The sequence below is a fragment of the Aspergillus undulatus genome (genome assembly GCF_047715775.1).
Source record: "Aspergillus undulatus strain CBS 261.88 unplaced genomic scaffold BDV17scaffold_27, whole genome shotgun sequence".
In the NCBI taxonomy this organism is placed as follows: Eukaryota; Fungi; Ascomycota; class Eurotiomycetes; order Eurotiales; family Aspergillaceae; genus Aspergillus; species Aspergillus undulatus.
This window is the reverse complement of record NW_027396631.1, coordinates 274923-293634: the sequence shown is the minus strand read 5'-3', so window position 1 is coordinate 293634 and position 18712 is coordinate 274923. Positions and strand designations below refer to the sequence as shown.

Here is an 18712-nt window from a genome sequence, read left to right as displayed (position 1 = left end):
CTGTTGCTCGGATATTGCTTAGCCGATGCTACGAAGTATATATATTCAATGTTCTATATGCTTGGAATTTCCATGACCAAGGGGAATAAGATGATTTTGCTCCTCAATGGCAGTATTGGCATCTTCTCTGTTCTTTGTCTTACTTCCCATGCTGCTCAAATCTAACTGTACTCTGGCAGCCACCCATCGGAAATCCCCCACTGATCCGATATCAAGCGGTCCGGTGCGAGCGGAATTACGGATTTAAGTCCACTATGCAATATCGTAGTTCTCAATTCACAGTCACGTAGCTGGAATAGTGTACAGTAGTGTAAATAGAGGTAGGTATCTCCTTAATCCAGATCAGCAAAGCCCATGACCTCCCGCCCATTGTTGCGGTCCTTGCCCTTCGCCTTCTTGCGCTTTTTCCTCGACTGATCCTTCTGCTTCGTCTCACGATCACTATCATCCGAGTCGTCACTGTCATCGCTGTCCCCGTACATGCGCTTGTCGCCGGGGAAGTCCCCGTGCCCCAACGAATCCGCAGCTTCATGCCAGACCTTGACGATCTGCCCACCGCCACTGACCATGCGGCCCTCAACGTCGAAGCCCAGCCCGATTACACCCTCGGTCTCATCATGCGTAAGCTCCGAGACGACCTTGTTCATGCCCATTTTGACGAACTTTACCTTCCCGCTTCCGAGCCCGATGGCGATCATCTTACCCTTGCCTAGTTCGTCCGGAACAACGGTAAGTGCCTCAAGGGACTCTCCGCCGCCGGCACCTCGCTCAACATAGATACGCTCGTCCTGGTCATCCCAAGCGCCCTTCTCCCAGAGCGTCAAAACACCGCCGGCACCACCAACAACGACCTTCTCGCCGCGACTCGTGCCTCCTGATGACAGCCCACCGATATATGTAGAACTTATGAGCTCTTCTTCCTGGTCCTCGCTGCGCACAAGCACCCCGCGTCGTAGATCCGTAACTGCCAGTGTTGTCCCGCCGGTCGTCACCCACTGCTTGCTGAATCCCGAAGTACTGGTATCTGACGCTGGAAGCGGTGTTAAGGAGGAAACATAGTCATCGTGAGGACGGTGAGTCTGCTCCGGTCTAGCGGAGACTTTCGAGTACGGAATTCGCAGGTCGTAGAGGTGGAGCTTGCTTGAGTCGGTAGCGAGGAGTAACGTCTGCGGCGAGAGGGCGTGGACGACTGTCGGTGCGTCGATTGAACTGCCACAATAACATCATTAGCCCAATGGTCCCCCCATAAATAATTAGGAATACGCCATTGTTTCTATCGAAAGCCATAGAAAAAACTAACCCATCCCTTCCCCCCGGAACCAAAATCTTATTCTCAACAACCCCCGTCTCCGCCCTCGCAGCCTTAACGAGCCCATCCGTACCAGCAGAATACAGCATCTCCCCATCAACACCGAACGTCAACGTACGACAGCTCCCCTTATGCCGTCTCGTGCGCCAAGCCGTATCAATATGTCCGCGCCCATTACGCGAGGAACTCGTAGATACGGAGGCTTTATCACCCTCGTCGTCATCGTCGTCATCATTTTCATCGCTGTGTTCCTCTGCAGGGAGTCGATATGTCTGGACGTGGCCGGTGGATAACCCGACGGAGAGGATCGGTTCGGAGGGATGTAGGGCTTGGGCGAAGAGGTCTCCGCTTAGCGGGAGGGTGCAGACTGTGTCGAACATCGGGGAGAAATCGGAAGGCCGAATGGGTAGACCTGGTCTTTCAATGTGTGTTTATGCTCTGTTGAGAGTTTAGTTGAGAGTAGAGAAGCTGGTGATCGTCGGTTTTTTTGTTAGCTGGGGAAGCTTCTGTTACTGTTTGATTTGTTTGATTCATGGGCCGAGGATTTTCCGGTTATCTGATAAAGGATTGATCTAAGCCCGATTCGGCAGCATAGGTGAATCCAAGCGTGGGAGAGGACATGAAAGATTACTAGGTGATGTTCTGCTCAGCGATACACAAACATATGCATTTTGGCGGAGAAGACTAAATACAGAAGAGCACAACACAGAGCCACGAAGCAGACAGCAGGAAAAGTCAAATCATGTACAGGAACGAGCGAAAACAGTCCTGCAGCCAGGCAGGATTATGTCCACTATGTACAAGGCTTTGGACAGCAAGCATGAACAAACGAAAAGAAGCTAAACGGTGCACAGACTTCTGGACGCGATCAGGTAAGTGACCTAGCGACGAGCAGCAGTAGTGCCAGCGGAGTCAAAGGTCGAACCAATGGGACCAAACTTGATGTTGGAGAAAGTAACGGTAGAGCCAGGGTACTGCGCCCTCACGTTCTCAGGGTCACCGACACCGTTCTCGCAAGTACCACGGGCAATACCAGGTTCGCTAGGATCAGCATCAACAGGGTAGGAGCTGTCAAGCCACTGCATGCTAGCGTAGTGGTCATCCCAGAGACTAAGGATGAGGACCATAGCGGACGCGGCGTCGCCCATGGCGGGAAGACCACCGTGCTGCTGGAAGACGTCGTCGTCGCCGAAAGCAGTCTTCTGAGCGGTGCAGAAGTCAGCGGTGATCGAGTTGCCTTCGACACCTTCGATGTTGGAGTCGGCGTTGGCGATCACTTCACCGTTTTGCACGTAGAAGCGCTTGATGTCGGTGAGGGTGCCGCCCTCAGCGTAGAACTGGGTCACAACGGTCATGGGCGATGATGTGTCGACGATTCCGCCGGGGCCGTAGAAGCTTGTGTTGCCCATGCGGTAGGCGTTGAAGTCGCACCCGTCGGGGTCGCAAGTGCCGCCATAACGGTCGTCAGAGTAGGTACCACCGCAAGATTCGCCTTCACAGACGGTCTGGCCAATGTCATCACAAGGGTGGGGAGTGTATGCGGAGGAGATGCTGTTTGCTTCCCAGATGTCCATCTCTGGGCAGCAGGTACCTAGGTTGCCAACACCCGCGTTTTCGTCGCTCTCGGAGGGTTCCCATCCTTCAACATTGGCCTGCACCTTGTTAACAGCTTTTCTTTCGCAATTCGAAAGACAATGTATCTTACCAATCCGTTGATGAATTTGATGTCACGGGGGCATTGAGAGTCACAGTAGCCGGTTCCATACTGAGCACCAGCGGAGTTGCCCTCGTAGCTGCCCAAGCCACCATCGGCATCCATCGAGGTGAAGTAGAGAGCACCGTTCAATCCGCAAGGCAGGTTTGAGACATCCACATCAAAGGTGAACTCATTGTTCAGGAGGTCGAAAGTCTGGTAGGTTGAATCATCCTCCAGCAAGTATACACGAGAACCAACATTTTCACCCGTGACAAACTGCAGAGTCAGCGAGCTGCCGCTGGAGGTGATACCGTAGGTACCCTCGTAGTCAGCACCGTCAATAGCACAGTTGGCAGCGCAAGACTCGTTGTCAGGGCAGAGAGTTGCATCCCACTATTAGACAGATTTAGCAGGGCAAAGAAAGCTGGCATAAAATGACTTACCGTGTTGCCAGTGTAGCAGTTGGTGGACCCATCAACTGAGTGAGTCCAGCGCCAGTTGGAGTCGAGCACAACGGAGCCCTGGACGTCTGTGCAGGTACCTCCGGCGGCACACCTCTGCCATGTCAAAGGCGGGTGGACTTCTTCCTGCAGGGTACCTGCCTGCTGGGCTCGGGAAACTGACCAAAGAGCAGAAAAGAGAAGAGCGCGTTGATACATCTTGAGTGAAAGTGTCGAAGCTTTTTTATTGTTTTGCAGTCTATCCGGCAGTTGCTGAACAGAGTCAAGGGAGGGTAGAGCGCCAGACTTTATACCCAGTTCTCAAGAGTACCGGTGCTACTCAAATCGCTTGCACGTCCATTTTGGGAGGACTAACACACCTTCGTCAATCAAGACGGTGCTACGGGCCGCGGTGCCGTGCTGTTCCTGTTTCAGAGATATGGCAAGGCTTGAATTCCTCAGGTGCCGGCGAAAGCTCCATGCTGCAAAAGCAAGATATGAAGCCCTTCGGCTGAGCCAGCTGCAGCTTCGGATATTGAGGTTGTGGACACCCGTGCATTGGTCAATAAGCATTGATGGCGGTGATTGGCTCAAAATCAATCAAGTGAGAGGTAACGGAGAAAGCTCCGGGCACAATTTGTCAAAGTACAGGCGATATGGGCAGCATGATGCCGATCTCGTTTGAGATGAGGCATATTCGATGCAGGGGTTGTGGCTCGCCGACATGTTGAGTCGTATCTTGTCAGTAGCCGAAAGGGTGTCAAGGGTTTAACATTAGGCCCGTGAGGAGAGGCTCTTCAATTTCATGCACATATGCTAGTTTTTCAATGGGTATATCATTGCGCCTCTCATCCACTTAGTGATTGGCACTGTAGTCATGCAGGAACAATTCGGTACCTGATCCCAGACGAGCACGCTAGTCCCCTGTCTGTTCCGGTAAGTTTGTCGCTAGGTAAGGGGAATGAAACCAGTCAGGTATTGAACGTAGCCTAATTCATACAGACACACACACCTAGTGCTAGGATTTATCCGGAGTAGGATGATGAAGAGGCGGGGGTATGATCCTTGACCGTTGTAGTGTAGGGCAAGTAAGGAAGGAACCGACGTCAAAATTGGCGCGGCAGTTACAAAGAGTCGCAGAGCGTGGCTTGGACTGGATGCCCGCAATATTCTGAAGCCTCTAGGGTCTTGGTGGAGACTAATCAAGTCCTGGGCTGTTCCTTATCCAGGCGATCTCCGGAGTGCGGGGGCGGGACTAAAATGTAAATCCGGTCAATTGTAGGCTGACCCCGGATTCTGCAGGAAATTACGGGCCACACCAGTGTTTCCATTATCGCTCCTCTTGGTTATGGGTTTCCAACTGCAGTCCGTAGGCCAAGATTCATAAGGCAGCAACCAAGCGTTCAACACGGCTATTCTTGCGTTCGAAGACCGCGCATTTTGACCATGACACCGAACTTGACTTGTTGTTCCATGGCCGATACGAGAGACGTAGGTCAAATGTAGAAGCAGCTGCATTCAACGGCCCATGATTTCGCCGTAGCACACTGGGTAGTCCTTTCGTGTGGGGCGTAGTGTAAGGTGTCCGAAAGTCTGCAGAGGAACAAGTCGACACGATACGTTGCCGATCATTTCCCCATGTATCCTCCGTATATTGGCCGCCAGAACCGGCTTGGCGGCTACAGGGTATGCAGCACAGGATAATGTATCCTCAGGAGTCACAAGTCGCCTCATGGGATGCGGAGCTTCGTGTCCTCTGGCGCTTCTGGTTTACCCGGGTTCATATCAGAACGCCCTGCAAACTGCAACACGGAGCTGTGCTCCGCTTTCCATCCAGTAGGAGCTTCAAGAATCGATCACAATGGCAGGAGGGAAAGACCCTATGATAACGCTGTCTTTCTTTTGGTCACGGCGATCTGAAGATATTGTATATGGGCCCACGGAGGGAAATTGAGGTTGATCTCGGCATTCTCTGTGGCTGGCCAACGCAGGTCCTCCGTGTGAAATCATAATTAACTCTCCTGACAAAAATAATAGAGGGATGCGAAAGTCTCGTAAGGCTGCGACCACAATCGGTGACCTTGCAGGCCCGTGCCGGTACCTGGTCCATCACGTGAGACTTAGATTCACTAGTCGTATACGGTTAGCGCTGAAATGAGCCTCGGCAGTCACTGGCAGCCTTATCTTGATTGTGCCTTATCTTCCAGGCTGCCAAGCAACAACTCCTTATCGGCCCCAGGCTGCGTTCTTTATTCCATCTCCCCGTCACTCCGCCACTCCGTCATTCCCTTACCCCCCAACGCTCCTCCCTTCGTTCCCTCAACGACAGCCTGCTCTCGGTGCAGGAAGGAACAACCCAGAAGACTCTGTGACCGGCTCACTTAACCTGGCTTCCACCTACCGCCATGACTTCCTGGTATAGCCAGCTCGAGAATCTCTCGGTTTCTCTTGCAGATCACCGATACTCCCTGCTCGCCGCTGCAGGGGTGTCTCTTAGTGTAGGCCTTTTCCTACGCACGCTATATCCCGACCAGTATGTGGAGAACAGGGTACTGCACTCCCCACTCGCTGCGACGCAGTCTGCAAGCACGGGCAACAAAGACCATCCCTTACCATTGGATGTGCTGCCGGGAGCTCGAGATGTGCCGTCGCCTTATGGATCAGTCCGAGTCTATGAATGGGGCCCCGAGGATGGCCCTAAGGTGTTGCTTGTCCACGGAATAACCACACCTTGCGTCTCTCTCGGCGGACTGGCTCACGCGTTTGTAGACCGAGGATGCCGAGTTATGTTATTCGATCTGTAGGTTCTGTCAGTCTGTACGAGATTGGCCTCAATGTTTGCTGATAGTGGCATAGGTTTGGAAGAGGATACTCTGATTGCCCCTCTGATATTCCTCAAGATGAACGTCTATTCGCAACCCAGGTCTTTCTTGCACTGAATTCCTCGCCGATCTCGTGGACAGGTGCGGGCTCCGGCAAGTTCTGTCTCGTGGGCTACTCCCTTGGTGGCGGAATTGCTGCGTCTTTCGCCTCATTCTTTCCCCAACTCTTGACGTCTCTGGTCCTTCTTGCCCCGGCCGGGTTGATCCGTGACTCTCAAATCAGTTTTCGCACCCGACTCTTGTATGCCGGGGGACTTCCAAGTGGACTTCTACGATACCTCTCTGGTAAACGTCTACGTGCTGGACCCCTTTCTACCCCAAAGCCCCCGCACAAAAAGATCAATGCCAGTGATGCGCTCACTGAAGAACTTCCTTCCGAAAGAGCAGCCGAAGTGCAAATATTATCCCGATCACACCCCAATGTTACGGTCCCGTCTGCTGTCCAGTGGCAAGTGAATAACCACAATGGTTTCGTTCATGCCTTTGTATCCAGCATGCGTTATGGGCCCATCTTGGGCCAGCGGCAACGCGGAACCTGGGAGCGCCTCGGGGAATATCTATCTACACAGAAACAGCTCTCCATGGACGGGCAGCAAACGGATAGCCTTCCCAACAACAAGGTTATGATTATGTGCGGTGAAAATGACCCCATCATTGTCCAAGAGGAATTACTAGACGACGTAAGCGCAACTCTTGGAAGTGATGTCATATTCAAGCACTTTTCTGCTGGCCACGAATTTCCCAGCACTAAATACGATGAGATCGCACAAATTGTCGCCGATACATTGCTTTGACTAACTCATTCCGACGGCTTCAACACTTCATGGACTCATTTTTTGTTTTTGGACCCATAGACAATACCTCTTCTTAGACATGCGTTGGCAAGCCTCCAATTTCCCCAATGCTAATGACAATGCTTTTATAGACCCTGTATATAGACAAATTTCCCATGCTTGGTGCGTCCACTTCGACTTAATGTTCATCTGCTCAGTTTTTCAGAAGCTCATCCGATGCATCCAGTTGGCTTGTCAATTGGCTCATGTGCTGTGAACGGCCTTGCATTCCTGCGCGGGCATAGTATGGTTGATCCGCTGGAGACGATTGTGAGAATCGGTCGGCGCCGCTGTTCCTTTCAGCTGGGACGTTGTTCACATTTCCTTCGCTGAGGTCGCTGTTTGTTCCATTGGTCATCCTGACGAAGTAATGTTAGTGGATTTCCCATGCAGAGGCTCTGGAGACGTACTTCGACGATCCTTGAGCGTTTGGGGGCATCTTGATCTCTGGCTTGACTGAGAAGAAGCAAATGCTGGGATTATCTGTGTTCGGCCGCAACGATCGATCAGTCAAAGAGCAATATGAGGCGACAACTTGATTTTGGCTGGAAAGATGTGGGATGAAGGGAGTTTATGTCTTGAACGAAGCCTGAGATGTTAGGTGAGTCCTGGAATTGGCAAGGAATTGACAGCCTTATATACCTCAACTCCTTCAGGTAAGAATAATCTCTGACAGGAAAGCTAATGATGAATCTAGATAATGTGTCACAAGAGCAGGTGGACCTCTGAAACAGCATAAAGTTTCGTTTCCCTTGGACGAGAATGGAAGGGCTCGACAACTGAGAAATGCAGAGAGGAGTAAGAAGTGTCATTCAGCAGCCACAACGAGGACCGATTCAGCAAGCGAGGAAAAAGATGATGCCGCTGGAGCGAGATGGAGATCTTCGAACATCTCCCGATTTCGGATAGGGAAAATCCCTACGCTCCTGACGACCAACTATCGACCCTCCGCTACAACCCCGCCTTCTCTCTCTCTCTCTCTCTCTCTCTCTCTCTCTCTCTCTCTCTCTCTCTCCACTTTTGAAGAGGCTCGGATTAGCATCACTGGCCCTGTCCCACGGGGCTTTGAGCCGTGCTTCGCGGCAATCGCGATTGCCAATGGCGACAATATGGTCCCAGGAATGTCGCTCAATTGCAGTATAAGGTTCGGCACGCAGTACTGTGCTAAACCACAAAGAGGATACAGTTTGTCATGAATGGGGGCTTAGATTTGGTCCTGCAGTGCTTACTGGACCCTTGACGAGCGCGACTGGGCCCAAATGAACGTTCTGGGGAAATTACGGAGCAAAAGCACAGGACGTATTTGGCGTATGTCGGACACATGAGCCGAAAATCACCGACCCAGTCTCTCGGTATACGAGTCGAGACGGACCAATGTGTCCAAAAGGATTTGAGACAAGTTGAACTAGGAAAGTGCATCGAGGCGGAGTCACTCCTCGTTTACTACCATACTACCCCTCCGTCATAAGCAGCCGGTATCTCTAAACAGTCATGAGATACGCCATCTCTATCCACCTTGGCAGGTACAGTGGCTGAAACTCTGGCGACCACCTTCCACCTTCTGCATACCAGGAAGTGACGCTTCGACGCAATTCTGGGTCATGGCCCAGTTTCCGGATCTCACGCGAACTGCAGAATGCAATCTCATACGTAATGAGGTTTACCTTGTCTATTTGGCCTTACGAACATGAATTCATCTCAGTAGGAAAGCACTGTGCTCATCCAAAACAACCGTTGAGGATCTGCCGAGTCCAGACCGATGTGGGCGAACGCAAATGACATGGTCTCTGCGAGAGCCCCTCAGTTCCTCCCACATCACTACCTGTGGATGGTTTCTGGCTCCATGCTGGAATTCCCCTCCATTGGTACTTTTACCTACGCGCCATGGTTTCTGCGAGAGCTCACGACCCTATATTCAAGGCTTGAAGCAGGTTTGGTCAGGACACAGGGCACAGCATACCACTGTAATCAGATCTGATGGTATTCAGGTGTGTTTCCCTGTCGCTTGCCTCTGATTCATCCATTTTTGCTGTAAAAGCACATCGGTGTAGCCGCACCTGTGAAAACTCTGTTACCCATCATGACCTTCCATTCGTTAGTGTGGAGGATGGTGCTCTCCTCGCGCGTTTTTGCTTTTTCCCTCATTTCTTTCATCCCACGATAAGCCATACCCATCAATGACGAGTTTCTATTAGGACGTTGCATTACTACTCCCTCTTGCGGTTCAGGAGGTTAACTTCGATCGATCCATACGTCTTTCATCACAACACCAACTTTATCGGCGGCGCACTTGTTTCTGTGCTTGAGAGCTCAGCTCACAATCGGGACCGATATGTCTCATTGATCGGCCTCGCTTTTGCTTAGAAGAGAGACAAGGCACAATCTATGTGTGACCTGAAGCCCCTGCATTCGTCGCCACCAGCTGTCAATTTATTATGCTGACATGAACGCCTCTTGGACCACAGGCTGGCAGGGCACGCTGAATTAGGCGTGCATCCCGTTCTGAAGTAATATACTTGCTAAGTTCAAGGTCCATTCTATGGGCCCGGGCGAATGCCCAGTTGCGCCTCGAGCCATGAATTAGCCGTGCGTCCTCAACAGTTCGCGACTCTCTGAGAATGAAACCAGTCTAACACCTGTACCTCCCATAAACCCCACGGGGCAGTCAATCTTCCAAACGGCGGTTTCGGGTTCCAGACAGTCGGTTCTCAGACCAGTCTCAACCAAGTCAAGCGGCATCTGCACCAATAGTGTCTGAAATTTCCCAAGAAAGGGGCGGATAGCTGTCAGCTTGTGACACTTCCCCCCAATAGCAAGCAGTCCGCGGAGCTTCTCCCATCAACGTCATTTCCTTTGTGACCACAGGTCACTTCCCGTCTTGACACCGTTACAGCCACATTAGATTGATCTCAACTGTTCATCTTCAGATTCGTTTCTAGTCAGTTTCGCAGCCAAAATTGCCCGGTCACCTCAACTGTCGGTCCGTCGGTCGCGAGCCGACGAAATAAGCTTCGCTGTTGCTGTTTTTCTATCAATTTTCGCAGTATCCATAGCTCAAATGTCGGTCAAGGTATGTCACGAGCTCATGGTCACAACTCGGGAGTTTTTGACTTCCATTTCAAGGTCACGTCATCGTCTGCTTCTCAAATCCTTCCGGTGGACAGTTCAGCTGCAATCCTCAACGGCAAGTCTGCAGCGGACCAGCGGCAGGCTGTCATCACGTCCCCCACTGCCACTGCCAAGCATGCCGTTCGCATGGCTTCGTGGCGAATGCGCTGCCTCGCAGTCGCAGCCCTTGCTTCGAACCGAGCCGTCATATGGCCGCAGCCAAAAATTTGGGCAAGGTGCAAAGAATGCAATCCAATATCCTTGTCGTGTCCATTTTCAGGCTTATTTAAGCCTGTACTACGCCGCCAAGAACTCTTTTCCCTTCATGGTCGAGTTCGCAACAAGAGTGGATATATGACCGATGCACGAACCGCCGATCCTATCTTCAATGACAAATTCCGACTGAGACTGCAGAAGCTGGAATTCTCGAAATACAATCCTCGTTCCGGAATTCGTCTCCAGATGACGGCCAATATGTAATGAGTTCAAGTTTTTATCTCAAAGTTCGTCCGTGTGTTGCATGAAAGTGCCATACTCGCGCATAGCTAGCCTACGAGGCATATCTATGACGCTCGAACCAGTGTTCACGCGGTGCGGGCTCTCAGTCTCTGAAGTTTGGACCTCCAAATCGGCTTCAAATTGAATTTGGCAACAAACTACGTACATTCCAGTCTAGGTCGAGGGCCTGGCGCCCGAGTCCGTCGACGCCGTGCTTATCTGGCACTGATTTGGCAAACTTGATACCACCATCCGGTGCCGAATCTTTATGCACGACACTTGCGCAAAGCTTCTGTCCTGAAAATTTGGCTATTGAGCTGTCTTGCACCGTTACATACCTTCGCAGTTGCCTAATGGTCTCAAGGCACTCTCCGTTTCGTTGATGTCGAATAGATTATCTGTGATACCTGGGCGCAGTGAGTCCACTCGTCTCCCAGACTAATGCATCAGGTACCCACAGGTATTCGTTCAATGGCTGGGTTCCGGTTCAAACAAGTTTTCAGGGCGGTGCACATTGCCCCATTGTTAATCGCTCCATCTACTCGATGTCGAGGCGGGGCGTTGATCTGGTACTTTCTTCCCTCCGCATAGCTGACAGATACACCATCCGCATGGAATACATCGGTTTGCCTCGGAATCCACATACCATTTTAGAAAGTATATTCTAGACTGCACCTAAGGCAAGGTCTCGCATGGCCGGATGTCATGCGCTTTAGGAGCATACCGAGTCACCTCTATCCTTCGGTGCTGAAGAAAAACTCTCGTTGCGATCCCTGAAAAGGGCAGGGCTCGGCTTGGGCACATATTTTCAGGCTCAAGAGTAACCCTCCCCTTGGCTACTGTAATAATGGTAATGCGAGTTCTCATAATGAGGACTGATCAGCATGGCAGGTGCCAAATCTGAGGGATTGCAGAAGTTGATCGCTTCCTGGGCTGACACAACCCATGCGTAGGAATGTGCGTAAGGCTCAAGACGATTGATAGAGAGGCGCTTAGCACAGTATGCACTCCTAAACCGATCTCAGAATGCTACAGCATGATCTCGCTTTATTCGCTTTCCTGAAAAGGTAGCTCGGAGATGAACTCGGTGTTAAGAAGGCGGTTAGACGTCCCTTGAATTCATGCTCTGCTCAAATATATATCTATATGCCACCGGCAAGTGGCCGCCACCCTCTAGCAGCAAAAATGCAAACCACTTAATAGAACTCCCAACCGATAATATCCCTGGAGAGCAGATACTAATGTACAGAAGCTCTAAAAGGTGTAGAAGCTGAAAACGGTCAGAGAGGGTATAAAGAGTCGAAAGCGATCACGTGCCGCCGGGATCGGGAAAGCTGCTTAGTTGAGGACCAACATCACATCTTCTTCACTACATCTCTCGAATCTAAGCTCCCGTCTTCTCGAGTCGCTTATCCTGCTCTAACCTCCCTCTTCATCTCTGTATGCGTAGAAGAACCTGCGACTAGACCATGCTTCGCTGGAGATAACCCCTCGGTAACGTCTGATGCCCCTCTCTAGAATCAGATGCGCTAACACTCCACTAGGCACAACCATGGCCATCGACCAAGCCATGCTCAACAGCGTCCAGCAATCCATCTGGGAAGGCCACATCCCGCTACAAATCACACTCGCTCCGTCAGAGAGCCGCACATACGACCAAACAGACCCGTACCTTGTACGCCACGCATCTGATCTGTCCCCTCATCGCGCCACAGATGAGCGCCGCGGGCCATGTAATCTAACCCGCATAGATCTCCTACCCGCGAATCTCATATCTCCCATCCCTCCTCCCGAGACTCAAAGCCTTCTTCTCTTCTTCATTAATCGACCCAACCGCCTCTCACCCACACGACGGGTGGTTCTCCTTTGAAGGCGTCCCGCTAAAATGGCACTACCCCGTTGGACTCCTCTATGATCTCTACGCGGGCGCCGACCCCGCCACGAAATCCAGCGATGTGAACGACGACTCTTCGGAGTCAGGCCCCGGCCCGCTCCCCTGGCGCCTTGTGCTGCACTTTAGTGACTGGCCTGATGAGGAGCTTGTGCGGCTCGACGCGAATGGAATGGTTATGAACGATGCGTTTATTAATAGTGTTAAGGAGGCGGATTTTGTTCGCAATGGGACTGCGAAGGGGATTATGAGTCTTTCGAAGGATGATTCGAGTGGGTTGTGGAGGGCTGTTCAGGATGGTATTTTCCCCATTGTACTTCCACAAATTGCCCATTTATAAGGAGAACAGAGAATGCTGATGAAGAAATGAATAAAGTCGACCTCCCCTCCTTCCAACGCATAATGAACATTCTCCTCCCACCCCCATCAATAGGCCACCAACTCCGCAACCTCCCCATACGACTGTTCCTCCCCCTCCCGCCAAAACCAGACTCCGATTCGGACTCGCCCTTCCTCAAAGTCGTGCAGTCGCCTATTCCTCCCACGATCCAGACTTCTCAGACTCAGGCAATGAGTCAATCGGTCTTGATCTCCGCGTCGCGGGTTTCGGTCTCATCACCGGCACCGGGGACATCGGCAGGCCAGGTTCAGACGCAAACGATAGGCACAGCACTAAACTCCCTCCTCCCGCACCTCTTCCCGAGTCGGAGGGCTCCGGTACTGGCAAAGCCCGTTCTGCATGGTGCCGCTGTGCCGATGTCGGCGCCGGTAGAGGAGGTTGTGCGTGCTGCGGCGTATGGCGATGGGTGGGTTTATATTGTTGTTAGGATGATGGGGTGATTTAGTCTTATTCTTTTCAAGTACCAATCTGAGTCTTGATCTTGGTCTGACTCATATCGTAATTCATTATATTCCATTCTATCTCACAGGAAGCGAACGTGCCCCAGTCTAAGGTCATATGTCTATGCTTCCTGTTTGAAACTGTAGCAAGGACAACAATAGGTAAGGTGAATTCCAGAGTACGATTACCACTGGTAAGTACTAAGAGCACAGTAGATAGAAAGGTAGATATAGACATGGACATGGACTCTAGTAGCTAGTTATCGTCAAACTCAAATCAAATCAGGGCACATACATGCATAGAAGGGATCGATTTAACGTTCAAGTGATCATAGCAGTGCGACCCGAGTCCGGCAGCGACTGAATTCACCACGGTGCACGCTGCACAATGGGCTACAAGGGTATTGTGTTCCATAAGTTGCCTGTAGAGCCGGCGGCGTTGAATAATTTCAGTGCTGGTTGAATGGATATTGAACCGCACGGGGATGCGGCGCTTCTAGTATGGTGGATGGATGGATTCCGTAGGTAGAGGACCAACTTCCATATATCTACTAATCTACAATGAGGTCTCTCCTCTCCTTATAAGATCCACACCGGCGGCTAAGGCTGGGCTGGGCTGGGCCATGGGAATTGGCACCAAGAATCGGTAATTGGATACGTTATTTATAGATGGACGGTGTGCCCACTGCAGGCGGACAGGGCCCAGTGCCAGTGTGCTTTGCATGCCCAGTAAGTAGGCACTAGCCCCGCCTAAAGGTGGAATTGGCACATGACGCATGACAATGGCTCGAGGTAGATACTAGGGGATATATTGCGCGGCTATACTATAAGGCGTTTGCCAATTGAATTTCTGGAGGCAGGGGGCCAGTACGCCGGGGTTGGTGTAGTGGATAAGGGCGAGAGATTAGGACCTCTGGATGGGTGTCGTCCTATGGATAGACAGTGGAAGTTCTAAGTTAGATGCCAGTCGGGAGGCAGAGCTGCGCATAGTCTCCCGGGAAGTAAGTTAAGTTTTAAGTAGGAGGGCTAAGTGAGACCTGAGAGCAGAGCAGAATGAGCTTTGGAGCTATGGTACTGGTGGCTCCCTTGGTAGCCAACGGGAGCAACGGGAGCAACGGGATGGCTGCGAAGGTAAAATGAGAATAAGAAACGGAGCGTGTGCAGACAAAGACAAGCATGGAGCTCAGGGTTGTCTTATTTAGACACGAGCTTGGGATGACCAGGGGCGTAGAACGGCGAAGGGGGTGTGAGTTCGAAAAGCGGGGTGTATGATACAATACCATACGGAGGTCGATACACAGTATATATCGCAACTGAAAAGTGCCGCCAAAGCCGGAAGAAAAGTGGCAATCAAAGACAAGTTCTTAAGATTGCGAGGAGACAAACGATGACAGGAAATTCGATCCGGAAGCGCCGTGACGGCACGAGGACGAGGATGTTTTCGTGCCTGGTTCTATTATTAACTGGCTCCACGGAAGCTGAGTGGTCCCTGATGTGAATCAAGTGGAAAAGATGCAAGGGCAGACACTAGAAGGACTCCAATAATAGATGCAAAAGATATTAGAGGAAAGCTTCCAGCTTTATGGGCGGTTCAGGGAGCTCGTTATAGGACAAGGCAGTTTGAGATACCGCCAGGTCGACGGGGATAGATGCGGGGGCGGCCCAATGAGAGGTGTATCTGAGGAGGAGAAGAGCTCTGGGAAGGGCCCGGTGAGGGTTTAGAATGATGATCGCGATGATAAGAATAGGATTGGACGAATATGGGGAGTGCTATAATTAGGGAAGTAAACATGGGGAGATGACGGTTTGCTTCTCAGCGCGTAGAGAGAGCTTCTGTGAGGACAGACAAGAGATGCTAGCGTCGAGGGTGACGTTCTCTGTCGGGCCGACAGGGGATTGGTCGGTTTTCTATTGATTAGAGTTGTTTTCATGCGTGCGCGAGTCGGCCCTTTTTGCAAGGGTAAGCTGGGACTCCAAGTCTTTGGTTGAGCATTGTCCTGCAGCCACACTTTGATCGAGATTTCGAGAAGAGTCACTGGATGCTATCTCCAGCAGTAGATTCTTTCTAATGAGAAAATAATCTTTCGTGCCGAAGAAACTCCAGGGAAGAAGGAAAGGTCGGTGAGGGAGTCCATGTAGGTGAGGTTGAAGCATGCTGCCAAAAATAAACACACGATTTGCGATCTATTCTTAGTAGTTAGCAATGAGCTAAATTAGCTGTCCATGCGTTGCCAAGAAACCCTGCTTATCGGCCGCCATTGGGCCCGACCCTTGTCTGCCCGGCGGCTAACTGATGACTCTAATATCTCGGGTATCTACACCTCAGGAATAGCGTTCGTTATTGGCTAGAGCAGCGGTTCTCCAATCTTCTGGGCGCGTAGAAATACCGCTTCTGCTTTTATGTGTTTCACGTTAAGCAAGTGTTCAGGGTCTCTCCCCAGCTCGAGATTGCTTGAGATATTGCTTGGAGTTCAGGAACCGTACTCCGCACTCAAGGGAAGTCAGATTGCTAAAGATGAGCTTGCCCTCATATGGTCTGGTGATTGAAGCCCTAGGAAAGCATGGAGTCGAATTGATATCCGGCCCAGGCCGCGAGCGCCGACAAGCTATCTATTTCCCCTCAAAGTACTCCGTACGAAAAACCGGCGCTTCACGTAAAAGGTGATTCGCCAAAGGCCTCATAATCGCAGACCGACCTCGTACAATCGACCGCGCGGAGAATCTGCATGCCAGGATCTCTGGCCCAATAGACGGAGGGCAGGTAGCCGCCAGAGGTTGTCCCTATAGTAACTTTCGCCATTCGCGCCGAGGCGGATATGGTAGTCGGCCAGAGTCAGGGTCCATGTCTCCGCGAAGCGCTTGATCCGACAGTTTGCGAGCAGAAGCGCCCTTCACTTTTATGTCAGACAATCTCTCTTCTAGCGCCATGATTGGAGGGCTGAACATCCCTGATCAACTTCTGCAGGCTATACCCTTCCCGGCCGCCTAGCTCTGCAGGAACACGTTTCGGATGATGACCCATGTCTATTTCTCGAGGAAAATCGAGAAGAAGAATGTGGCCTACTGAGACGCGCGCTTTCTCGCAGCTCAAAAGGTCCATCTATTGGAAGAGAGCGAAACTCGAGGTTCTCTGGAGCTGTGGGTATATTGAGGGGCTGCTTCAGGTGGCGCGCGACAAGAATCATGAAGAATGTTGACAGCGGCAAGGAACCAATGTTGGTGTATATAATGCTATGGAGTTCTTCCGGTTGCCCTTGTTCGTACATCCTCTCAGTCTTCAGCTTCAAGCTCTGTTCTCTATCACCTTTTCATCCTCCATAGACGTCAATTGTCAGCTGGACTGGCCTTGACTCGATCGCGCCGATCCCAAAGACTGAGCTCACAGCATCCGCACACAGGGCTGTGCAGACCGTTCCCAAGACACAAGCAAACCAAGACAACGGACTGTTGTCACTTAATCTCAGCTCTCATCTCACCGCGCACTGGCTGTGTGGCAGTTGTAAGTGGATCTGATCCCATCCACTGCTATTTTGGCCAGAACGAGACTAACCGTGTTAGAGGTATAATTACTGTATTAATACTGTCTGGTACAGCATCTGTACGTTTACTTCCTCTAGTCTTCCTGGTCCTTCTCTACACTTGGACCCAAAGCCAACCTGCGCCTTTTCCCTCTTTGTCCTGCCTTGTCTTGCTGGGCCTAACTAATATAGATCTATCACCCTCCTTCGCCGTCGAGCGTCTATCTCACCCCCTCGTCCTCCCACCAAACCTACACCACCACTCTCAGACCTATCTACGACCATCACCACCCATACAACATCCACAAACAACTACCACCAATTCTGCTCATCGTTCGACAATAGTACCTCACCTCCGACCATTTACATCACATCATACTGCTGAAATGGCTCCTGTACGGCCGCACCTTCCTCCCTTGAGCACTCCCAAGAACATGACCTTCCCTTCAGAACTGCGGGATGCCCCTCCCCATACATGTCTCGACACGAAAGACCCGGGGCCAAAGACATCTATGGAGAGCGAGAGTTCTATCACGCCTCCTTCAGCATACACCGAGTTTCTCAACACTTTCAGCCCCATCTTCACCAGCCCAAAGAGCTCTCGCGCGAACTTCTCAAAGTACATGCTTGACAAGCCGCGCCCTTCACCTACCTCTGCACCACCGAGCGCGATCAGCTTCCCTTCTTCTCGTCTACCCAGTCGCAGCCATGGGGACGGGTGTGGTCATCGCCGTAGCAATAGTAACGGCAGCGGTCACATCAGCAGTTATGGCAATCACAAGCACACCTCTACATTACCTGTCCCCTCGCCACGATGCTTTAAAACCCAGACCCCTGTCAAGAGCCCGATCAAGAGGGAGAGCCAAAACCAGCATCAAGCCGCCCCCAGGAATTTGCGCCTCCCTTCTGCCCAGGGCCAGGCTCAGCTTGGTCAAGGCTATCTCTACACCCCCGTCACGGCCTATCCTCTAAGTGCGACGACTTGCCCTCACCAACATCACCATCACTCCTACCGTCCGTCTCCCTCTGAGTGGAGATTCCATCAGCTCGAGACTCCGGTTACGGCTACAGAAGCGGGGTCGTTTAGTCTGAGGCAGGTGACTACCACGACGGTGACTTTCAGGGTTGCACCGAGACTTGCGGCGCCGCCTATTGGGAAGAGAAAGAGGGTTGGTGTGGGTAAGAAAAGTGCTTGACTTGTATGGTAATCAGAATCAGTCATGTCTTCTGATTACTCTGTTAGTGCTCTGGAGTATTCACTGCTGGAGGACATAGTGTTTTGTTGGTTTTCTCTACCAGTTGATTGGATCGTTTTGCGTCTGTTTTGTGTTCTCTTGTCCTTCTGTTAAACAAGTCTTTTGCTCTAGATGGCTATGATCCGGGCTTGATTGGTTGTTCGTCTTTTGGGCATGCATGCATCGCGAGCACGGGGCTGGTTGCTTCTCATGTGGAGTTGAAGGAGTTGTCTGTCTGCTTTAGCTAGCTGGGCTTGTGAAGCTGTTGATAATGACAATTTCTGGACGGGCAGTACTGGTACTGCCTCATGAGTTGCCACTATCTATCTATCATCTATCTACATATTACTACATATTTCGCCACAATTATGGATATCAAACGAGAACCTTCGGTGCACTGTGCGTAGGAACGGCAGCTCCAGCTTCATCTCACCGCAACGCAATCAAACATCCCGACTCCAA

General features: G+C 51.4%; 6 protein-coding genes across 6 annotated transcripts; 3 read left to right on the top strand and 3 right to left on the bottom strand.

Moving 5' to 3' along the window:
- Nucleotides 1-281: 281 nt before the first annotated feature.
- On the bottom strand, nt 282-1756 carry BDV17DRAFT_264736 (WD40-repeat-containing domain protein). The gene is made up of 2 exons (XM_073758071.1): nt 1301-1756; nt 282-1209 (listed from the first exon to the last, which is right to left on the bottom strand). The coding sequence occupies exons 1-2, from the start codon at nt 1687-1689 to the stop codon at nt 333-335; spliced, it is 1266 nt and encodes a 421-aa protein (XP_073615163.1). The 5' UTR covers nt 1690-1756; the 3' UTR covers nt 282-332.
- Nucleotides 1757-2171: 415 nt separating this feature from the next.
- BDV17DRAFT_100647 (glycoside hydrolase family 7 protein) lies at nt 2172-3754 on the bottom strand. The gene is made up of 3 exons (XM_073753675.1): nt 3449-3754; nt 3015-3398; nt 2172-2961 (listed from the first exon to the last, which is right to left on the bottom strand). Exons 1-3 carry the CDS (start codon nt 3662-3664, stop codon nt 2191-2193), a joined length of 1371 nt encoding a protein of 456 aa, XP_073615162.1. The 5' UTR covers nt 3665-3754; the 3' UTR covers nt 2172-2190.
- A 1971-nt stretch (nt 3755-5725) lies between these two features.
- Nucleotides 5726-7229, top strand: BDV17DRAFT_100507 (alpha/beta hydrolase). Its single transcript, XM_073753673.1, has 2 exons — nt 5726-6245; nt 6302-7229. Exons 1-2 carry the CDS (start codon nt 5851-5853, stop codon nt 7119-7121), a joined length of 1215 nt encoding a protein of 404 aa, XP_073615161.1. The 5' UTR covers nt 5726-5850; the 3' UTR covers nt 7122-7229.
- An 85-nt stretch (nt 7230-7314) lies between these two features.
- On the bottom strand, nt 7315-7599 carry BDV17DRAFT_291811 (uncharacterized protein; the record flags this gene model as incomplete). The annotated part of the gene is made up of 2 exons (XM_073762209.1): nt 7315-7519; nt 7571-7599. The coding sequence occupies 2 exons, from the start codon at nt 7597-7599 to the stop codon at nt 7315-7317; spliced, it is 234 nt and encodes a 77-aa protein (XP_073615160.1).
- Nucleotides 7600-11839: 4240 nt separating this feature from the next.
- Nucleotides 11840-13505, top strand: BDV17DRAFT_100530 (autophagy protein 5). Its single transcript, XM_073753674.1, has 4 exons — nt 11840-12260; nt 12311-12441; nt 12518-12956; nt 13034-13505. Exons 2-4 carry the CDS (start codon nt 12319-12321, stop codon nt 13495-13497), a joined length of 1026 nt encoding a protein of 341 aa, XP_073615159.1. The 5' UTR covers nt 11840-12260; nt 12311-12318; the 3' UTR covers nt 13498-13505.
- A 3572-nt stretch (nt 13506-17077) lies between these two features.
- BDV17DRAFT_100504 (uncharacterized protein) lies at nt 17078-18593 on the top strand. The gene has a single exon (XM_073753672.1). It carries the CDS (start codon nt 17402-17404, stop codon nt 18209-18211), a length of 810 nt encoding a protein of 269 aa, XP_073615158.1. The 5' UTR covers nt 17078-17401; the 3' UTR covers nt 18212-18593.
- The last annotated feature ends 119 nt before the right edge of the window (nt 18594-18712 follow it).

Excerpts from the sequence above, each read along its gene's own strand:
- BDV17DRAFT_264736 (XM_073758071.1), bottom strand. The coding sequence starts at position 1,689 with ATGTTCGACACAGTCTGCACCCTCCCGCTAAGCGGAGACCTCTTCGCC. Across the intron at positions 1,210-1,300 it reads GTTCCGGGGGGAAGGGATGG|TTCAATCGACGCACCGACAG; the intron begins GTTAGTTTTTTC and ends TTATTGTGGCAG.
- BDV17DRAFT_100647 (XM_073753675.1), bottom strand. The coding sequence starts at position 3,664 with ATGTATCAACGCGCTCTTCTCTTTTCTGCTCTTTGGTCAGTTTCCCGA. Across the intron at positions 3,399-3,448 it reads ACTGCTACACTGGCAACACG|TGGGATGCAACTCTCTGCCC; the intron begins GTAAGTCATTTT and ends TCTGTCTAATAG. Across the intron at positions 2,962-3,014 it reads TCAAATTCATCAACGGATTG|GCCAATGTTGAAGGATGGGA; the intron begins GTAAGATACATT and ends AACAAGGTGCAG.
- BDV17DRAFT_100507 (XM_073753673.1), top strand. The coding sequence starts at position 5,851 with ATGACTTCCTGGTATAGCCAGCTCGAGAATCTCTCGGTTTCTCTTGCA. Across the intron at positions 6,246-6,301 it reads CGAGTTATGTTATTCGATCT|GTTTGGAAGAGGATACTCTG; the intron begins GTAGGTTCTGTC and ends ATAGTGGCATAG.
- BDV17DRAFT_100530 (XM_073753674.1), top strand. The coding sequence starts at position 12,319 with ATGGCCATCGACCAAGCCATGCTCAACAGCGTCCAGCAATCCATCTGG. Across the intron at positions 12,442-12,517 it reads ACCAAACAGACCCGTACCTT|ATCTCCTACCCGCGAATCTC; the intron begins GTACGCCACGCA and ends TAACCCGCATAG. Across the intron at positions 12,957-13,033 it reads GTGGAGGGCTGTTCAGGATG|TCGACCTCCCCTCCTTCCAA; the intron begins GTATTTTCCCCA and ends AAATGAATAAAG.
- BDV17DRAFT_100504 (XM_073753672.1), top strand. The coding sequence starts at position 17,402 with ATGGCTCCTGTACGGCCGCACCTTCCTCCCTTGAGCACTCCCAAGAAC.